This window comes from Sinocyclocheilus grahami, unplaced genomic scaffold (assembly GCF_001515645.1).
Source record: "Sinocyclocheilus grahami isolate Dianchi unplaced genomic scaffold, SAMN03320097.WGS_v1.1 scaffold3.1, whole genome shotgun sequence".
NCBI classification, from domain to species: Eukaryota; Metazoa; Chordata; class Actinopteri; order Cypriniformes; family Cyprinidae; genus Sinocyclocheilus; species Sinocyclocheilus grahami.
Genome location: NW_015505182.1, coordinates 4,514,046 through 4,536,218, shown reverse-complemented (window position 1 = coordinate 4,536,218; position 22,173 = coordinate 4,514,046). Strand labels below are relative to the sequence as shown.

General features: G+C 36.2%; 1 protein-coding gene across 3 annotated transcripts in view; it reads right to left on the bottom strand.

Moving 5' to 3' along the window:
* The window catches only part of LOC107571079 (tau-tubulin kinase 1-like), a 31,438-nt gene extending 13,275 nt beyond the window's left edge, over positions 1 to 18,163 (bottom strand). For 2 of the 3 annotated variants that reach the window (XM_016257391.1, XM_016257538.1), the window contains exons 1-13: positions 18,026 to 18,163; positions 10,623 to 10,775; positions 8,764 to 8,911; positions 5,370 to 5,443; positions 5,058 to 5,198; positions 4,827 to 4,931; positions 3,586 to 3,594; positions 2,626 to 2,691; positions 2,422 to 2,514; positions 2,165 to 2,290; positions 1,859 to 2,013; positions 603 to 807; positions 306 to 469 (exon numbers count right to left, since the gene is read on the bottom strand). In XM_016257391.1, the coding sequence (XP_016112877.1) occupies positions 306 to 469; positions 603 to 807; positions 1,859 to 2,013; positions 2,165 to 2,290; positions 2,422 to 2,514; positions 2,626 to 2,691; positions 3,586 to 3,594; positions 4,827 to 4,931; positions 5,058 to 5,198; positions 5,370 to 5,443; positions 8,764 to 8,911; positions 10,623 to 10,691 (1,355 nt within the window). In that variant the 5' untranslated portion in view covers positions 10,692 to 10,775; positions 18,026 to 18,163. The remainder of the gene's footprint in view (positions 1 to 305; positions 470 to 602; positions 808 to 1,858; positions 2,014 to 2,164; positions 2,291 to 2,421; positions 2,515 to 2,625; positions 2,692 to 3,585; positions 3,595 to 4,826; positions 4,932 to 5,057; positions 5,199 to 5,369; positions 5,444 to 8,763; positions 8,912 to 10,622; positions 10,776 to 18,025) is intronic. The other variant, XM_016257463.1, reaches the window with a different exon arrangement.
* Between the last annotated feature and the right edge of the window lie 4,010 nt (positions 18,164 to 22,173).

Here is a 22,173-nt window from a genome sequence, read left to right as displayed (position 1 = left end):
TTGAAACACAAGTATTCTGTAACATTTTAAATGCCTTTACTGTCACTTTTAACCAATTGAATGCATCCCTCCTGAATAAATGTATTATTTATTTATTTCAAAATTAAAAATTCTAAATGATCCCAAAATGTCAAACATTAGCGTGAATACTCATGTTGCAATGCCTTTATTTGAATTATGCAGTGAATTAAAACTATTATGGCTCAAAACATTAAACTAATACTATTACATGGATAGTTCTTTAACTTCTGATTGGATCAGTCAATACAAAATTTGCACAAATCCAAAGTAAATTTATGACTCACCGCTGTCCATAACCGTCCCGTCCATCAGCGGCCGACATGCGATCAGATTCAGGGCTGTTGATCCGTCGGTACCTGAGTGAGTGCACCTGCACACCTGGAGAGTCCAAACCCCTTTGAGGCGACACAGGACACACACCCCGGCTACCATCTTCCTCTTGACCTCCCTGCAACATAAAATCAAAGAAAATTTAAGGGAAATTGATTTATAAAATGGATTATTATGTTTAATTGTTTTAAAAATAAACAAATTCGTTTGACTGTATTTGATTGGATTATATTCATTATACTTATCTGCACCTTTCCAAGGTTAATCCTGAGTTTGTTGCGATTAAAGTCTGTCTCCTCCCATCCGTCTGCGTCCGTAGGTAACTGGCTACCATCAGCTGGCCGGCCAGAAGGAATCGGAGGGGCGTTTTCCTGGTCGCTTAGGTGCTCGTCCTGCACAACATCATCTGTGTTTTCCCTCTGAAGGTCACCTGGCATCGGGGTCATATTTATGAACCTAAAAGTCCCAGAAAAGATCACAATAAATTTTTAATAAAAGAAAGGGTAACCCTGAATTACCTAAATTCTATGCAAAATTAGATGTAAAAATGTTTTTGGGCAACCTACTGTACTTGGAAACGTTTTTTCCATTTATTTAAAAAAATCGCCTTCACCTTTAAAGAGTCATTTTCTGTAAATGTCACCAGAGTTTCGAAACAGAACGTCAGAGGGGGAACTCCTTTAAAAGTCATCATCACACATTTTTCTTTTTCATGGTAAAATGTTCTTCATGTCCTGGAGCAATACAACAACTCTGCCTTTCTAGAACTGCAATGGACTAAACTAAGTCAGTGACATTTCCATCAGAAGTGAGTTTTCTTCTCTCTAAACATAAAAACCCACTGAAAACTACCTACAATGTTTCAAAAAGCACTGGATGTTTGTGACCAATCGATCAGTTTGCAAAATGCAGTACATTTATCAGTATGCAAATAACAGTAATTAAGTAAAACAAAGAAGACAACAGATTCAAACTTGTCTCTTTTTTTTCCGTTGCTTGTGTATTTCAGACTGTAAGCAAGCCTTTTATCCATCTGTACGGCTTTTATGTGACAACACGCGACAAGTAACGAAGCCCCCCGAGACACAATGGTGAATTAGAATGGGATTTGTTAAGTTCCATGCATGTGTGTGTTAGCGTACACGAGGATCTTTAATAAAGTGAGCTTGATAGATAGAAATTTCTTCACAGTAAAATTACAGTCAGGTTTTAAACCTGTTTTGTTATTTATTTAACTTTTTAAAGTTATTATTTGATTTGGAGATGTGGTTTTGAATCAGCTCAAATTAAAACATAAATTTGCTGCAGAAAAAAACAACAGCTCCTGAAGATTGCAGGAGAAAAAACAAACCACTTTAGTGCTATAGCACTGAACTAGGATAGATAGATAGATAGATAGATAGATAGATAGATAGATAGATAGATAGATAGATAGATAGATAGATAGATAGATAGACAGATAGATCAAATGACGTGTAATATGTTCACACATGCATGTGGTGCTTACCCAACTATAGCTGCTGTGGGCCGTGTGTGCTGCTGCGCTGCTGTCGGTGTAGTGGCAGACATCATGGAGTCCGTCCCACTTTTCTCCCAATCATATGGCTCGTTCTCTGTGATGATGCGTTCTTTCATGCTGTTCTCGAACACTGACATCAGGAGCTGACACAGAAAAGACACCACAGAAAATACCACCCATATCTGTAACATATCCATATAATCCATGTAAAAGTAATAACATTTCAGAAAAGCACTGCATATATACGTATATGTAGCATAGATTTATAGAGAGAGAGTTTTTTGGTGTAGGTACCTGATAGTCGGGTTTGGTGTAGTAGTCAAGGCCTTCAACATGCTCCAGAAAGACATTAAACTCTGATGGCATGTGTTTAAGCAGCATCCTATGATCATAGCGCTCCTTAATCTGACCCACCTGCTCCTAAATGATGCAGATTACAAAAGTAGATTTTAACAATGGTTGTATGACACAGAATAAAAATTTCATGAAATTGAATAAAACAAAAGACAACAAATACTGATTTTCAAATCAGGTAAGGGAAGTCAGAGCACCTTGTCTTTGATTTTCCTCCACGGCAGCTGCCCAGCAGCAAATTCAACCAGCATGTAAAACAATGACCACAAGTCATCATGGCGACCCATTTCCTGTAAAAACAACACAAGAATTATATTAAATTAACAGGTAAATAGAATTAGATGATTGTATCTTCTGAAAAATACATTGTTTGACACAAGTTCACAGTAAGTTGCACTCACTTTGTTTTTATGTGCATTCACAGATGCATATCTAACAGTCCCTCGAAATCCTGCAACGGTTCTGGGCTAAAAGCATAAATGTATTAGAAAAATCTGTCATTGATAAATTAATTTTTGTTATCTGTAACACTTAGAATTGGTACTAAGTAAGGTAAATCAAAGCAAACCAGAAAAAAATACTGTGCATTACTGTATAATTGTATGCATTATAACTTTCATTACAGTAGCAACAAGAAAGGGACAAACAGTGCACAACACACTCTGAAAGAAGAGGCACCATGGCTTTGCCCAGAGACTGAACATGGCATTCCATTCTTCCAGAACAGTGAACACGCAACACAAAAGGTAAACACCTTCCATCATGTAAATGTACCTGTGTGTCTGTGTGTGCATGAGTGTGTATAAGTCCCAGTGGCTCTCTCTCTCTCACAAACCTGCTCTAATTTCTTTTTGAGTAACTAAATAACATGACAAGTAGCATCTGTTTCAGAACAAATGACATTTCATTTGGATGCAGTTAATTTTCTATTGTCGTGTTCACTGTTTTATTGCCAATTATAGAGACTGCACTTTTGCTGAACATAAAGGTCAAACTCTCGAAAAGAAATCTCACAAGCATTATTCGACATGAATTACAAATGGCTCATTAAATGTATTATATATTATATTAAATCAACTTCTCTTTGGATTAGAACATGATTAAGACTCAAACTTGAAATTAAAAGTGGAATGAATATTATGTGCAAAACTTTCAGTTCATTTTTTTCAATCGATTTTATTCCAATAAACATTGGAATAAATATATATATATATATATATATATATATATATATATATGACAGGAATGGAAATAGGATAACTACTTGTATGTAAATTTAGATGTAAATTTGTGCAGTATTTTTTTATAGTGTGGAAAGATCAGCTATAAAACGAAGATGAAAGTTCCATGAAGTCACTCACAATGAAAGTCTTTCCATTGGTGAGAGTATGGGGGAGAAGGGAACAGATGGAGAAATATGTCAGACATGCACGTCATAACTTAAAACCCCAAAGGAAAACTGCAAAAATAAGACAAGATGGTCAAACAAAAGAAAAAGCAGAAATAATGCACCAGGCATAATTATACAAATGACCCCATGCAATCCACTTCAAATGCTGTCCATAAGAAAATGTTAGTACAACAAAAAAAGTACCAGAGAACAATTAAAAATATATAACATCAAAAAATATCAACAAACAAAGAAATAAACAAACAAACATGGCAGCATGTCTCATGACCTTGATTGTCCTATTCATACTGTATGCATTCAACAGAAGGCGACACTTACAGTTCTGAGGACACCAAAACTATTTATAACCCTGAAATGATTTATTCATATCTCATAAATGTGATGCACCATAGAATTTGAATCAGCTCAAACTAAAATTTCAATTTTCTGCAGAAAAAAACAGCTCCTGAAGATTGCAGGAGAAAAACAAACCACTTTAGTGCTATAGCACTGAACTAGGATAGATAGATAGATAGATAGATAGATAGATAGATAGATAAAAGAATGACGCTCTGTTTCCTGCCTGAATCGATTGACTCAGCTGTGCAGAAAGGAAAGGCCAAAGAGAATGAGGCGGAAATAGAGAGAAAGAGAGAGAGAGAGAGAGAGAGAGAGCTGAAAATATTACACACTCTCAGGCTGAACCCGGGGGAAATGCTCACTGATGCATGCAGTCTTATGAAATATTCATACCGCTGCACTAAAACCTGCACGTACAGAGAAATAGAGAGATCGTGTGAAGGATGGAGGAGAGAGGAGCATGTGCGAATGAAGAGCTCTTTGTGATGAGCTAAAAGAGGAAACAGCCCAGTGCTTGATTCAGAGAGCTCTGTAAACCTCTCATGAGCTTTCAGCTCGTCTCTCTGCCAGCCTGCACTCTTACAGTGAATAAAGCCTTTTTATTGCTCAAATAAATCACAGGCACTTCTTAATAAAACCAGACCTTCAGGGTCAATCAAAAGACCAACTTCATATCATGGTACTATTGTAATCAATGACAGAAATGTTTGATCATTTGACTGCAGTGCAGGAATCATGTACCCTTATTCAACACATACAAACAATTTGCATAATTAACCATTAAATAATTAAATCTACAATGACTAAACCTGAAAAGTATTAAAAAAGATACTGAATTAAACTGTGACATACCGGTCTGACTTCTCCATTGGTGTTTGTATACTGTCGTGCAAGCCCAAAATCTAGCATATAACATTTCCTGTATGTTGAAGGCAGCCTTCCCATGGCAAAATTTGACTGGAAAGAAAATCCATAGATCTTTAGTAAATAAAATCACTCCTGGAAACCTACTGACAGTGTTGCATTATATTATTATTCAACACACAATTAGAAGACAATTGCAGGAAAGCTATTAAATATTACCGGTTTGATGTCTCGGTGGAGAAAGCCAACAGAGTGAATGGCTTCTATGGATTCTAGAATCTGTTTTCCCAGGCGGAGGGTTGTGTTCATGGTAAAGGTGCCACGCGGCTGACTTCGCCTGAGATCTGCCAGGTTTCTACCCTGAGAGTGATAACAAAGTGTAATTGAAGCCCTTACACCTACATAACACCAGTAGTCTCAGTATTTCAGAGAAAACATCATGTGATGGTGATCTTCCATAAAATGTTACTTAGACTTTGATTGAAATATAATCACCAGTCTAGTTAATTATTTGAAACAGAAATCGTTTACCTGCAGCTGCATGACGACATAGTTGAATTTATCATTTCGCCCACAGCCTATGAATTTACAAACATGGTTTTTACCTAAAAAAAAGAAAATAACATGGGCAGGTCATTTATGCTAATATTAAAAAAATTACATTATTGGTCAGGGTGATTAAAAAATGCAAGTCCAAAGATAAATATATTCACTCATTCCAAAAAAATCAATCAGTGTCGTTATTGTTAACTAAAAATATTCAAATAAGTTTTAACTGAAAGCTGAAATCATATCAAATATTAATATAAATGTAAAAACTTTAACGTAAAAAGTAACTGTCACGGTGCACTACTGTGAGGAGACGAAGGACCGCAGAGACGCAGGAGCATTCACAATTAACAGTCTTTATTAATCCTCAGAAAGGAAACACAGGGTATCCAGGAGACACACACGTAACACATTGCATGGACGACACCGGACAAAGGAATCACGGAACAGACTACACTAGAAATACTAGACTTAACGAGAGAATAAACAAGACACGCCTGAACCAAATAACTAATCAGACAAGGAAGAAACTAAGTCACAGAGCACGTGGGGGAGGAAAACAAACACAAAACAGTCCATGGGTGTGACATTACCCCCCGGACATTACTGGGGGGGCGGGCCCTCTGGAGGCCTCTAGGGACAGGCTTCCATGGGACGGATGGTCTCCAGGGTGGTACCCGTTCCGGGACCCATGGCGGAGCAGGCAGCTCGGGGAGTCATGGCGGAGCAGGCAGTTCAGGACGCCATGGTGGAGCGGCCTCCGTGGCCTTGGCACTCGGCCGTCCTCTACAGCCAGATCCCTATAGTCCCCTCCCCCTCCCCCCACCAAAAAAAATTCCTTGGGGGAAATTTGGGGTTTTGAGGCCCTCCGTGGGCAAGATGTGAGACCAGCGGCCCTCCATGGGCTTGACTGTGGCCCTCTCTGGGGGACGTGGGGACTAGAGCCCTCTCTGGGCTTAACTTGGGAACAGGAGCCCTCTCTGGGCTTAACTCGGGAACGGAGTCCTTCTCTGGGCTTGACTTGGGGACTGGAGCTCTCTTTGGGCTGGACGTGGGATCTGGAGCCCTTTCTGGAGTGGACTCATGGGCTTGAACCAACAGTCTCCTCCTCCGCCTTCTCCTCTCTTGAGCAGAGGTGAGGGAGAGAGCTGCTGTCAGCTGAGGGCCTGGGAGTGAACCGGCCGGTGGGCTTGACTGCTGAGTGGCCGGAGGACTTGAGAGTGCAGCGGTCGGCGGGGTCGAGAGTGCAGCGGCCGGCAGGTTTGACTTAGGAGCGACCGGCGGGCTGGTTCTGGATCAGGGCCGGACGCTCTCCAGACACCGGAGGATCCCTTCCCTCCAGCTTAGCACAGTGGTGTCTAGGAGGTCCACGGGGCGATAGTAATTGGATCATAGGATGCTGCTTTTTGAAGGGAACCGAATGTCTTCAGTACAATTTTGATGTCATTTTAATTTAATCTTTCCTATAATGCCTGATAAGGTAGTGTTTATGAGCACAGTGCTTCTTTGATTAAAGCCTTTACTGGGGAAACCACTATTTCTGCCACTCCAAAAGCGCCTCCTGCTGGCAGAGAATGAATATGCACTTTCAATAAGCCCGTCTGCTGTTTTATATTTACATTATATACATATACATATACATATATATTTTCCCCAGGGGAATTGCCGCCACATATAGAGTGTAAGTCTATGGGAAACACTGAACTAGACACACCTGAACCAAATAACTATCAGACAAGGGAGAAACTAGGTCACGGAGCACGTGGGGGAGGAAAACAAACACAAAACAGTCTATGGGAGTGACAGTAACTGAAATAAAATAATTAAACTTTCATTTTTGTAATTTAAACTTATAAAATTATAAAATGAAACTGAAATAAAAATTAATGGAAGCTAAACAGAAATCATTAAAAAACAAAAACAAATAAAATGTCAAAAAACATAACTAAATGAATAAAACTTACATTTAAATTAAAATGACAACTGAGAATAAAAGTTATAAGTATATATTATAATATTATATAAATAATACTACAATAACACTGGTGTCAAAAATGTTGAAAATTTATGTATTTTCATTTCAGCAATTTTTATATATTTAATATTATTTTGTATGTTTTTTTTAATATTTCATTTTATTTTGTTACGCAAGAATCTGCATTATAGTACGATGAGTTTCATACTTAGCTGTCCCCTTTTTTATTCTTTCTGATGACTAATGTTTGAACTGAATCATCAGAATATGTGTGTGTATGCTTGGCTGTATGATCTGTAGGCCGCCTCACATGTTCGTAGTTACGTAGGCTGTGTTACTGCCGCTTCATTCACAGTGCTAAATATATAACACGCCACACATGGTCCACTCTGATAGGATGGTGATGATGATGTCAACTAAATACTGTATAAAATTATGAAATGCCACTTACATAAATCATCTATTATTAAGCCTTTGAAGCACAGCAGGGCTCCTGTTTCTTTGATTCTTACTTCTATAATTAAAAATGATTCAAACAATACATGTTTTACTATCTTGATCGGAAATCAATTTATAGGTTTTTCCTGTGTCCTCAATATCACTTTTGAAGTCCTCTGTGATATCTAACAAAATCATCCTCCAGGAAGTTATATAATTTGTAATGGGAAAACAACAGTCCAAACCTCAATAAATAATAGAAATGGATGAGATAAATTTGCAGAAAATCAGTATAGTAATATAAAAATGTCAATAGATGATTAAAAATACAGACTGCCATTCAAATGTTTGGGGTCAGTATGATCTCTCAAGCTCAGCTTAACTCAGGCTACATTTATTTGAACAGATATACAGTTAATATTCTGCAATATTGTGAAATATTATTACAACTTAAAATAACTGTTTTCTTTTTTATTTATATTTTAAAATGTAATTTATTGCTATGATGGCAAAGCTGAATTTTCAGCAGCCTTACTTAAAGCTTCCTAATATATGCTGATTTGGTGCTCAAGAAACATTTCTTATTATTATCAATGTTGATAACAGTTGTGCTGCTTAATATTATTTTGGAAACCGAAAAAGGACAGCATTTACACAAAATGAAAATCATTTGTACAAAATGTCTTTACTGTTACTTTGGATCAATTAAATGCATGTTTGCAGAGGTATCTATGTTTATGCAGATCATTTTATTAAAGCATGGTATACAATTTTATAGAAACACTTCTTTAATTTACACACAAAAAAGGTTTTAAGAGTTCAATAGGTACTCTGAACACAAATGACCCTGTGTACTGTGTTTCCATGGGGAATTCGTCTTCAGTCAACATGATGTCTTGTCAATGTCAAAGTGATGTTGATACTGTACAAAAATACCAGAACCTAATGATGACCATGCCTTACCCTGCAGTTTCTTCAGAACTGCCACCTCCATCTTCAGGACTTGTTTGGGCTGTTGAGCTGACTCCACTTTTAACGCTACATTCTCCCGAGTCAGCAGGTCCAAAGCATCGTAGATTTCCCCGAACCCCCCTCCTCCTATCTTCTTCAGCTGGACATCAAAAAAGAACACAAAAGGATATCATCTAAAAAATGTTGTGTTTAATTTGCTATTGATTTCAAGTATGAAATCTAAAGTGAAAGAAACAGTTGTTTTCCTCTCAATGTAAGAGCTGTCAATGTTTGATGATCTCATAAAAATGCATACAGCTTTTCAAAGCATTTTTCAGACAAAGCATTTGGGAACCATCAAAAAGCACTTCATAATATCTGCATTTCAAGTGCCTCAATAATAGCTTTATTTCACTCTCCTGAGATATTAATTTCAAACAACAAACCCAACAATACTACCCAATAATACTGTAACATAACCCATCCATCGTGCATGATCTTGTATATGAATAATCCTTGTTTTATTGATTACCAATCTAGAGGGCACATGTATTGATCAAGGATACGCAATAGTGCAGCAGTCCCACTGCAGACAAACATTAGTTAGCTTTACATAAATGTGTCACAAATTTCACAATATAGACTAATTCATTTCCACTGGACAACAGAGAAAGCAAAGCAGAAGTCTTCTGATTTCAAATAACTCATAAATATTCCTTGACGATCAGTAATGTCACACTCTCGTCTAGTTCTCTCAAAGTCAAGAGCCAGTAAAAGTCATTTACTCTGACTCTCTCAGAGTATGAAGATTCTCTTCTCGTTTGTGCTGGGAATTTTTGTGGGATTTTTATCTCTTTGTAATGTCATTTGACAAGACAGTCCCAGTGAATGTGTTAGTTAGTTAATGGGTTGGGTTAGATTAGTTTTACTGTTACATAATCTACTCAGAACAAGAGAAAAGATATGAGGCTGAAACCCACATATATATTTCCATCTATATAGTATGTACCCACATTCCCATAATTGTACCGGAAATCTGCAATATTGCATATATATATATATATATATATATATATATATTACATTTACAAATAATATATAATTTAATATATTAAGGTTTGGGGTCAGTAAGATTTTAAGTATTTTATGCTCACAAAAACTCAATTTATTGGAAATGCAGAAATACAGTTATATTATGATTATAATTTAAAGTAAATTTCTTTAAATTTCTGTGATGTCAAAGCTGAATTTAGCAGTCTTCGATGTCACATAATACTTCAGAAATCATTCTAATATGCTGATTTAATATGCTCAAGAAAAAAAAATGATTATCATCAATGCTGAAAACAGTTATGCTGCTTAATATATTTGTGGAAACCATGATGCATTTTTTTCCCAGAATTCTTTGATAAATAGTTCATAAGAACAGCATTTATTTGGAACAGTATTTTTTGTAACAATGTAAAAGTCTTTACTGTCACTTTTGATCAATTTAATACATCCTTGATGAATAAATGCTTTAATTTCATTAAAGAAAATGGTTTCTTACCCCAGGCTTTTGAACGGTATTGTATTAATACTTATTCATTCATTAAAGTTCATTTTAATTATTATTTTCATAATTTTTTGTGATGAAATATTGAATTCAAAATGCTCAGACACATTTTTTTTAAATAAATATATAATAATACAAAGTAACATTACAAAAGACAATGAATACGCACTATTAAGGATTCTGGCCTACTTTCAGGTCACTAATCAAAAAAAGCAAAATCGCACAGGATGTTTTGTAGTGTTATATTTATCTTGGTACATTACAACTGTGTGTCCCTGTGTGTACAAGTGTCATGTACAGATCTTTGAATACCTACCACTTTCCATCGTTCTTTGACCATGCAGTTAGGGGGCAGAATGTCCTGCTGCTCTGCAGTGCCGTTCATGTTGGCGTTGTCCTGCAGGGCTGGCGCTAGGCACTGCAACCCTGAGAGCACTCTGGCAGCCCCCAACTTAAATGATACATTTATCTGTGAAAAGCCACCAATACGTGTTAAATTAACGATTCATCGCTATCGCTATCGCTATCATGCTATTGGTCAGTTGAGCTGGCTTCTACATGCAGTGGCCAGTCAAACTTCAACAAACGCTAACATTCCAAAGAAGGCAGTTATCTTTGGAATGTCTGATTTAAAAAAGTAGTTATGATATAAGAAAGCCAATTTATTCCTGCAGTTATTTACTGATACATATTCAAGAAGCGAAATGCTGACATTAAAGTGTACTCTGAGCATTATAATGTTACTATGCTGTTAGAAGACAAAGAAAAAAGTCTACTAGGCACATCCATTGACCCACATACTTTTTGACCCAAATACCTGCGCAAATAAAATAGCCACAAACAGAGGAGAAAAGTCTAGAAAACACGTGACTAAAAAAATAATGACACCACACTAGACCGCATAAACAAACTGTGAGGATATTTCTAATATGCTACTATAAATGCTACTGTATAGATGCCAAGTACTGTAGCTTATGAAGTGTTCGAACAGGGGATACTAAAACAGTTCCATTAAGTGTGCTGGGCATTTCTGATAGGAGTTAAAGAGAAGCCATTATCAAAGCACCTAAAATATTTATTAACAACCTTACCATTAGAATTTATTGAAATTAACACATTTAGCTTATTTCCCTACAGCAATGGTATTCAAATCCCATGCTAGACCAAATAGGGACACTTATTCTGTCAATTCTGTCTGATATGGATAAGCTTTTAAAGTCAACGGTAAATGGTTGATTAAAATTCTGTATTATTTTGTCTAAATAAATTCAAACCAAAACACTAAAAACTCAAAGTCAATTTTAACAAGTGAATTTGGGCATCACAAAATTATAATGAACAGAATTTAAAAAAACTGATATTTAATTTGAGATTGTCTAAATTTCAATTTAACAGTGTTAATGAATTATTAGTGTTTTCAAAGGTTAACTCTGAGTGTTAGATGACAGTAAAGTTATTTTTCATGTTAAAGTAGAGGGAAACAAAATGTACAATTACTATAAATATCCAATATCAGGTAATAACATCTAATAACTGCCAGTGCAAAATAGAACTCAGTTTGTTTCATTATTAATCACTTTATTTTATTATTAATCACATTATTTTAATGTGTTTATTGTATAAATTATATGACATTTTACTATTATTATAAACATACTTTAGTACAAACAGAACACACAATAAAAAAAACTGTTAAAAACATAAATATCATCAGTATTGGTCATTAAACAAATAATTCTAATTCTAAAACCAGAAGTTTGACAATATACTATATTGGTCATTAAAATTATATAGACTTAAACCTTCTTAAAAAGTTAAATTGTCCTACATCTAAATTAAACATCAGCCTTCAACACACATGAAGTTCAGCATTACAATTCTCTAAATGCTTATTAGAGCACAAAAACCTTACTCCAAGGTTCCGTTTTGGAGTCACCTTCTATTAAACTAAGGTTATGAAAGATGCACATTAGAACCCAATAACATGCTATTTGACATGCAGCACCATTGTTTTGTTGGTTAAACATGCAGGGCCCAGCTCGGCTCAGATTCAGTAGCTCAATTGCTAACTCATGCCCAGCCCAGCATCCATCAAGAACTGCAGTCTCTAGTGCAGCATCTTAGAGAAGTGCTCTACGGACAATCTAGGAACAAACTGCGCTATGACATAAGGTAGACAAAGTTCAGCCAAGAAAAGTGACAGAGCGGAGTATTGCCAACTCATGTGCCAAATTCCTGACACCTGCACTGATGTACCCTTGATACAGGCAAACAAGGAGGTTTGTGGAAAACAACTGGAAGATGAAAGTCTGAATGTTATACAGGCAGTGGCAGGGATGAATGATGCAGTTTATGAATATATATATATATATATATATATATATAAGACTGAATGCTTGTTTGGTCTGAATTCACATGAGTTGGCAAAAGAATGTGAGCAGTGAAGAGTTTAATCACTATATGTTGGTTTCTGAACACTGAGATACAACTGAAGTTCATTAAGCCAGCATTTCCACACCCTGCAGTGGCCAGTTATCAATGGGCTCTTTATTGTAGCTGCAGTATACTGTTGTGAAAATAACAACCATTATAGAGGAATGAAGCTATTTAACTTGTCTTTGTCAATTGTATCTCATGCCACACTTTTCCATCTTTTCAATTACAGCCAATCATCAACAGAGCTCAACGAGTTTCTACGACCTTGGTTCCGGAAGTATTTTTTCCTTTAATTTTTCCCATAGGGATTTTAAAAAGTCGTTGAAGCATACCAACCAGCTATGAGGTGAATTAAAACATTGGATAAAAAAGACTGTACTTAATGGCTTCAATGGGGGAAAGAACTAAAATCCCATGACCCTTACCAAAAAGTAGTATACTTCAAGTTTATTTTATTAAGTATACTTAAGTAAAGTTCAAGTAAATTTTTAAGTATACTTTATGTAGTAAGTATACAAATATCAGTGTACTAGTAGTATACTTGTAAGTGTACTATTTCAATACTCCTTGGGACTAAATTGGCCCACTTTCTAGTATATGAAAGTATACTTTTAGTATAACAGTAGTAAACTTTGAGTACACAACTAGTTTACATCTATGTTTTTAGTTTGTACTGCAACTATACTAAAAGTGAACTTATAGGTATACTGATAGTTTACTAATTAAATAATTGTAGCATTTTTAGCACACTTTGAACTATAGTCTCAGTAAACTACTAGTTTAGTAGTTTTATACTGCAAGTATACTCGTAAGTTTTCTTTAAGTGAACTTTACATCATACTTTAAGTATACTACTACGTCCCTATTTAGGTATTAATTTGTATATATTTTGTTACATGAATATCTGAACATACAAAACATCAAAAGAACAGGGTATCTGCTTGTAAACAAAAACATTTTATTCTAGCTTCATGCATTTTAAACACTTGAATGTGGGTAAGTTTTATAAATAAAAAATGTAAAAAATAAATTAACAAGATTTTGAACAAAAAGCTGAAAAATTACTATTAATTGGATTTAGAATGATAATCAAAACGTAGATGGAGTCGATCAACACCCAAAAGCTTGACAATCATTATTACCTCTTCATGGGTCGACATTTTATTCCATAACGTTACACAGTTTTGATGCTGTTTTATGTCTGGTGATCATGTTAGAATGCACGTGGAAGCATCTGTTGTTTTGGTTTCTTGTTAACTTGTGTTTTTTTGGGGGGAAATTCTGGACAGAAGATGTGTAATAGCGCCCCCTACCGTATAACAATGGAAACGTTCTCGGAGCACAAGTATAGCTCAAATATATTTAGACTTTTTCTAAGTATAAGTAAAGTATACTTAAATGTCATTTTAAGTATATTTCTGAGAAGTACATTAAGCCCATGTCTGAGAAGTACACAAAAAGTAAACTGAAAGTATACTTTCCTATTTTTTAGTTTAAAAGAAGTATACTAATAGCACACTTGAATAAACTTCTTTTTCGTAAGGTGAAGCATTGTTGGAGAAATATAGAACTATTCTTTTATAGAAACAACATACTTTACATTTATTGCAAAATATGTACTCTAAAAAGTTTTTTTTCTTCACATCTGTGGTTGTCATTGTGCCAGAACTTTACTGTGAAAAATATGGTAGCACATTTTACGTTTTACAGATTTAAATTAAATTTTACATCCAAAACTACACATGTAAATGGTTTGAAAACATAGAGAGACCTCTTTTGGACTGATCAGAGTGATTTTCATTCTCCAAACGATGGATATTTCTATGCAGCATCAGGGGGGAATGTAGCTTTTAACCAGGAATTTTGCTGTTATGCACAATTATTTAAAAAAATAAGTTGAAATAATGTGGGCTGATGGCTTTAGCAAAGGCATTCCATTGATTATCAATCTCGTAGCTCACAGTAGGTCTATCGAAAAGTTTTCAAGCTATCTTTCCCCATATGGAGAAAATGAATGGGATTTTTACTTCCGCAACTAGACTTCTGCAACTAGACTTGTGACCCTATTTGGAAATTTTACTGCATGAGAAACAACTTTGTAACCAAATGTGTAAAAGGTCTGTCAACGTGTGGAAATGCTATTGCTTCATTCCAATAATAAATGGAATCCACTTTAGGCCAAAGGACAGACGGATATCCCTGACAGTTTCTACATTAGCTGCCATCTACCCTCTCCCTTATGAGCAACTAACTAACAAGCAGGTTCCGAACAGTCTTACGGGTGTTGTCCGAGACAGGCCGTAATGCTGGCGAAACAGCTAAAGCATTCAATCGCACGGCTTGTATTCCCACTAATCTGCATGGGAGCTTTTTTTCTCAGGTTCGTTCCAGGGGACCCATGGGATGTGAGGTTACGGTGAGCGAAAAGCAAAGGGGGTTTCATTCAGGTCACCTTAATTAACAAAGAATAATAATTGAAATTCCTCTGAATCCCAGGGAAGGGAAGTGTCAACAGCCATTTTGTGATCAAACTCTGAAAAGTGAAGTGCAGCCACATTTCCAAGAAGGGAGGGGGGGGGGACTATGAAGGACGGTGTAACTCTCTCACCATTTTCACAAATCTCTTCAATAACCTTACGTCTCTGACAAATATCTTGTAATTGACCAATTTAGTCGATGCCAAAACCCTCCTTTGCCAGCCTACAAGCCAGAAAAACAAGAGAAGAGATGGATTATACTTAACAAGCAATTGGTTTTGAGCACTTTGAGCTGATGCAGCGCTTGATATGACGTTACGGCTATTTTGTTTTCCTTCTCTGCGCTAGTTATCAAGGATTCGGCACATCGGTCAGTTGTGGCCGATGACACGATCTCAAACCGTCAGCAGTTCCTCTTTTGACTATTATGACACTCACCATCCATCTTAAGGCAAGCATGGGTCAGACAGAAATTCAATCCTTAAGGATGAATGTCACAAAGGTCAGTTTGCACTCAATGTCCCAGAGAAAGGTGATACATGCATTATTGAATCAGAAGCTGATGCGCAAAAGGAAAAAATGTGTCTTTGACTTGACATTACGAAAAGACTTCGCCGTTACGTAAGCCCTGTGAACTGAAGAAAACACAAAACATACTGATGTGCAACACAGTGAAATGGACACAGATACATACACAAATTACAGCACACTTGGACACGTATGGGCAAGTGACAAAGACAAGACAATAAATACATATAATGCTTTCATAAATGCATAAATGCTGTGTTCATAAGCATAAGGGAAAGTGGGGGTAAGCTGTGCCAATTTTCCTTGAGTTTTCTGGATAAGCTGTGGAGCAGGGCCACAGAAATATGATGAATTCACAAAAAGGTCCATGTCTTGTATTGTCATGTATTTAAAATAAATAATGAATAAAGTAATATCCCTTCCAAACACTTTCTTGCACATTATTCGTTTTCTTAAAGAAAGGTTTAATATGAGCATTTACTATTCTGAACATTTTAGTGCAGTGAAATTATTTCCAATTTTATATTATTATTATTATACTAACAAAATTTACTTTTTAGATACTTAAATCCCTAAAAATCTATAATATATTACTCTGTAAATTTGGTTTGACATCAAATTTATTTTATCCATCATGTAGAAAATGCACTTTCACATGCAAAAACTCACTTTTGAAAACCTTAAAATTCACTAATCTCTCAACCACAGGAAGACCCTTTCAAAACATTTGGATGCAAAAATTGTGAGGATGACACATCTTAACCCATTCTCTCTTATGCCACAAAGTTGGAGTAAAGTTTGTAGGAAATGTACACAATATCTTACAAAGAGCACTGTATATCAATTTATGGCTTACATAAGACAAACATTTCATTGCAATCCTTACTCCAGATTATTTCACATGCTTTAGTAAAAAAGAAAGAAAGGCAATTCCCTATTTTAAGATACATTTGCATGCTCTCACCCTACCTGGCACACAGACTACGCAAAGCCAGTCTTTTCCGTCGTTTTGAAATCTTCATTTGGGACCTCACAGTGACACAAACGATCAGCTGGGACCGTTTTTAATACCATAAACCGCCTGATTTCTGTACGTTGTTACTGATGGTCTACCTAGCTAAAATTCTGTTCACGGATGCTAAAATAATTCTAAAAAAAAACACGAATTAATATATTAGGTTTTACTATGCAACTTAAAACATTTAATATGTATCTCAAGCACGCTGCTAATGCACTGCAAGCCAGTGGACTACCACAAAAACACCCACTGACCAAGCGCACTTGGTTATCTAATCGTAAACATCATTCCTATAATATAAAAGTCGTGCATATATTAATGACACAAAGGTCCAAGGTTAAAGCAAAAACACAAATCTGGCACGTGACGTGCTCTAATTCGCCGTATAAACGAGCTCTATTGGCATCATAGTGCAAAACAGCCTAAACCACAGAGAATTAAAAGAGTATATACATCAGTATTATTCTACCCAGATATTCGATACATCCGATACATTCTGATAAATAAACGACACGGCTCTCACTGAACACAACTGTCCGGTCGCGCATCCTTTGCGCTGGTCCGCACTGCAGCGCGTCAAACACCCATGCAGTGACTCTTTACAATCTGTAGAGGACGCTTGCTAGATGAATATTCATTACGTTGAGGCACGTTCGTCTAGTACAGCTACGTGATTGGCTGATAGACAGGAGCTGCGCTAGTCAACTAACGAATCGAACGCTTGGCTTATGAATATTAATTACGTTTCAGGAAGGTTAGAAAGCAACGTCAGACTGTCCTAATTATTATTCATAAGCTATGCCTTCGCCGTAGTAGGATTTGTTATTTCGCCTCCTGGCTACACCCGTTGTCTCTGAGCATTTTGTATAGTTACATAAACTAGTCAACACATCAAAATGAGATAAAAGTCTCTAAGATTACAAAACCCTAAAAACTTCATTAGGCCAAAGTAAAGATACCGATTCCAACATAAAAGCGCATCCAAACAAAACTACAAATCTCAAAATTGAAGCCAACAAACAACACCAGGGGTTCAAGAGGCCAGTGTTTCAGCAAATTTCAGCAAACGCGTGTAATATGTTTTTCAATCACCAAAAAAATCTATTTGCCGACATTCCGGATGCAGTTGGTTTAATTTACATTCCTACGGAGGAGGATGTTTTAGAATGTTAGCGGGTCTCCTACAGGAATCCTATGGCCTGGCATCTCAGGACCAGCCATACTGAGTCATAGCGAAATGGAATATAAATCGCTTATTACCTGCTCATTTTCTTATGTGTGGAGGCTCATAACCTCTTTTCCCGCGTCAGGATACTCTTTAGACCTCTCTCCACCATTGCTAAGGATGCTGGATGCTCCCTGCTTTGCTCCCCGCCCGTCTGGATCCCAGCATCAGCACCACACATCACTCTTCCTCTCTGACCTCCACCACTGCGATGCTTATGCGCTGCAGACGGTATTGCGCTCTCTGCTGGCGGGCTCTTCACAGGACAACCAAAAATTGGCACACACGTTGGAATCTGCGGTCATTGGGGCTGTGACCAGGGCTTGGAACTAGGGCTCTACCGCGCCACCTGCAGTCAGTAAACACGCTGCATATCTCATATATACTTTCAAGTATACATATGAATCTCGGTACACATATATACAACTAATTGAGCCAGACAACTTTTGCACTGCATGCAGCATGACATTAACACCGCCCAACAGGAACTCGGTTATTCAGGGTTTTGTAAAAAGCGCAGGTGCTGGCAGCAGAAAGTGTCATTTTCAAAATCCTTTGAAATTACCCTTATTTTTACCCGATTTGCTTCAAACGTCTTCAGAATAATGTCAAAACACAGTAGATGTAAAACTGCGAAGGGATTCTTGATAGGATAAGAAATCTTTTAAGCCTAATCCTTTTCTGTCAGTTTCAGTCAGGTTGAAAGACAACTAAATGCATAGAATCAGTCCGCTTACTGTTAATATAGTTTTATATAATTATTTCACAAATACTTATAGATGATTAAATATTAATTTTAATATTGTAAACATATCTGTTAAATTGTCAGACATACTTAAATAAATATATTGCTGTCTTTTGAACAAGAAGAGACCATTTTATATCTCTCGTTCAAGATATTTTGTCAAATGTTTCTATGAAGACGCCGCGTTTTTGTCTTATTCTGAATCACTACGGTACACTTATAATAAGTACTTATATTTGGACTATTGTAGCCTGGTCGGGTCATCATCGCTGCGGAGTAACACATACCTGCGTGAATCGCCATAGACATAAACTTAGAGACTAACCATTAGGCCAGAACTGATTGTTCACGATTGTTGCTTTTTGGTCAATCAACTTAATTTTTAGCCAGGCAGACGATTTAGTCCATCACTTTAGTTCTTTCTACACCTTTCAGAAATAGTTAACTTGCATTGAGTGTGTAGTAGTGCTTAGAAATTGGTTGGGTAAAGGTGATTTGATTCTCATTTGGATATATTCAGGATGCATCAAATGCTGTAAGATAGGAAAGGAAATGTTAGAATTTTTTTCTTGCAGGATGAACTTGAGATACAAAAAAAAAAAATGTGAGAAATGTACCATTGTCCAGTTCTCATGAGTTTGACAACATCATTGATCTGCTCCAGATCCCTTTTGTGGGTTATGAACTCATCAAGCTTTATTTTGCCAGACATGTAGTCACACACCAGTTTTGGAATAGAATCCTTGATCTTAAAACCTTTTTCACGTGAACAGACATTAATACAGAAATTAAATGAAAAGAACCTATTCATTGCCATTAAAGTGAAATTACTGAACCTACACATAGGAGCCTGATAAAAATGCTCATTTTAGAGGAAAATTTCAAAGGGCACTTACAGGCTTTTGCATCTGAACTGTTCAGAACTTTTATAAATATCTATTTGGCCATAAAATTTTAAATGCATTATTATGCAAAAAATATGAGCAGAGTTCTCCGCATAAATAACCCAAGACTGGCAGATCAACATACTACTTCTTTTCTTTTCTCTCTGATACGGTAGGAAGTTTAATTAAATAAAATGTGGAAGATGTTAACTGTGACAAGATGACTGACAGGGCCAGTTTACAGTGACAGGATGCTCATAAATATGCGACAGAGGGGTCCGATAAAAACAGCCCAATATTTAGTATGTCCCAAAGCTTGCCTACTGTTCTACACACTTTACATACTCAAAATTGTGTACTTTTTCGTCACCAAAAGAGTACTTTAAGGACGTACTATAAGTAGGCAAATTGAGATTCAACAGAAATTTCTCAGTTGTAAATGTGACTTGAGAGGCTGTTGATGACCAATTTGTGACTATTTACGATAATTCCGATAGCACGTGACGGCACATAATGTCTTACAGATTAAGCTCTCTCATACTGATCTAAAACTGATTCAATCTTATGAATGTACTAAAGACATATAGATATTACTTGAGATATTTAACTGCAGACTGTCTTCATTTGACAAGTACTCCTGGCTGCATGCATGTCATGTGACGGTCATGTGATGCTTCTCTTTTAGTTTTATGGTGAGTTACAGATCAATGTCGTGCATATCACCACCTAATATATTTGAATGTGTAAAATCATGGCTTCATTTTTTTAAATCTTACATTCTTCTCACAAGACCAGTTAAAAAAACACGAATGCCTTAACTTCCATTTGAGAATTATCTATTCCTAAAATACCTTTAATATCCCTTAACCTGTTAACACGCACCTGGACGCCGGAGCACTGAACGATCCCTTAATATCGCCTTAATTTGATGATGCATTTTTCTTTCTTCCTTATATTTCCTACAGTTTAATAGAACATGCTCTACATTTTCTTTGCATTTCACATTTATCTGTGTTCACTTTACTCATGAGAAATAATTTATTATTATGTCTTGTGTATCCTGGACTTCTTCTCTTCTGTTTTATTATTAGCCTAATTGTTTGATCTTTAATTACTTTTTGAATATTATATTCAAATATTATATTTTACTTTTATTATCTTTATCTTTTATTCCCAAATCTTCTGCCAGTGTTTGTCAATGTTGCTTTTAGTTAATGTATTTCCTTCATTTTTTTTCCCAAGGGAAATCTCTATTTTGTGATTATAACTCACTGCTCTTGACTATGAGTATCGGGCTTAGTGGTTCAAAATTTGACTTGCCCTGCCACTAACTAACTAACTAAATAAATAATTAAATAAATAAATAGTTTTGTTATCGTTGTTTGATACTAGAATTTTAGATACCAGTTCAATTTTACAATTCTCGATTCCAATTTCGATACCACAGCAAAAATAGCCTAACAAATATAAAGACAAATAAAGTCAGTAAATGAACAAATGAAAAGCAATAGCACAAATAAATAAACAAAACAAAAATACAAATTATACAATGTTTTAGGTTTCTGGGTTTGGTGTTCAGGTACATTGTAAAATAACATGCATATTCTTCACTGTATACATTAAATATAGATTAATCCTTTTTGAAGCCAGAAACGTATGTCAAGAGAAGTGAGTATCTTCTCTGTCTGTTATTTATTTATTTATTTTAAACATTAAGGACACAGACAGCAGCTGGAAGAAAGAAATCACCAGCTGGAGTGCCTATGAGCTCCACCAGTGGGCACTCCATCCCTGACTTTTACCATTCACCCAGGACTCCATTTCCCATAATCCTTTGCCCGGACTCATCAGCACTCATCATCAATTGCAGTCACCTGTCTCTCATTACCTCATCAGTCTCACACTATAAGAATGGCACACAAACACTCTCACGTTGTGGTTGATTGCTAGGCTGTTACGGTTCCTTGCCTTGCCTTGCCTTTGTTTTTGGACTGTGCTGCGATCGTTTGCTGCCTGCCATGGCCTTCGCCTTTTATTGGATTACCTTGTGTCAGTGCTACTGTTTGCTGGTGTTTTGACCCTGCCTGTCGAGCTACATCTTAATAATATTAATAATGAAGCCTGCATTTGGATCCACACCTCCGTCGTCACGACTCCTATGTTACACAATGCATGGATCAAATATTGTGATATACATCCAATTTCTTTCTCCGTTTACGTTCACTTAAGACAGTCGACTGTTTTCGAGGTTACTCGCAAGATGGGTATTTTGACATACTTTTATATGTATTTGTCTGTTCAAGGGCAAGACAATGTGGAAATGTGTGCATGCTGTGCACACAGAAAACATTGAATGGGGTTGTTATTTGCATCTTTTTGCTTTTTAAATGCTTTAAAATTGCTTGAACGTTCAAATTTGCAAGTTGTATTCGTCCGTTCAAGTGCAAGAAGACATGAAAGAACTCAATTCAGTGTCCCAATGTTGTCAGAGACCACTGAATTGAGTTCTTTCGTATCTTTTAATATTATAAACTTCATCGAACATTTGCCAGGC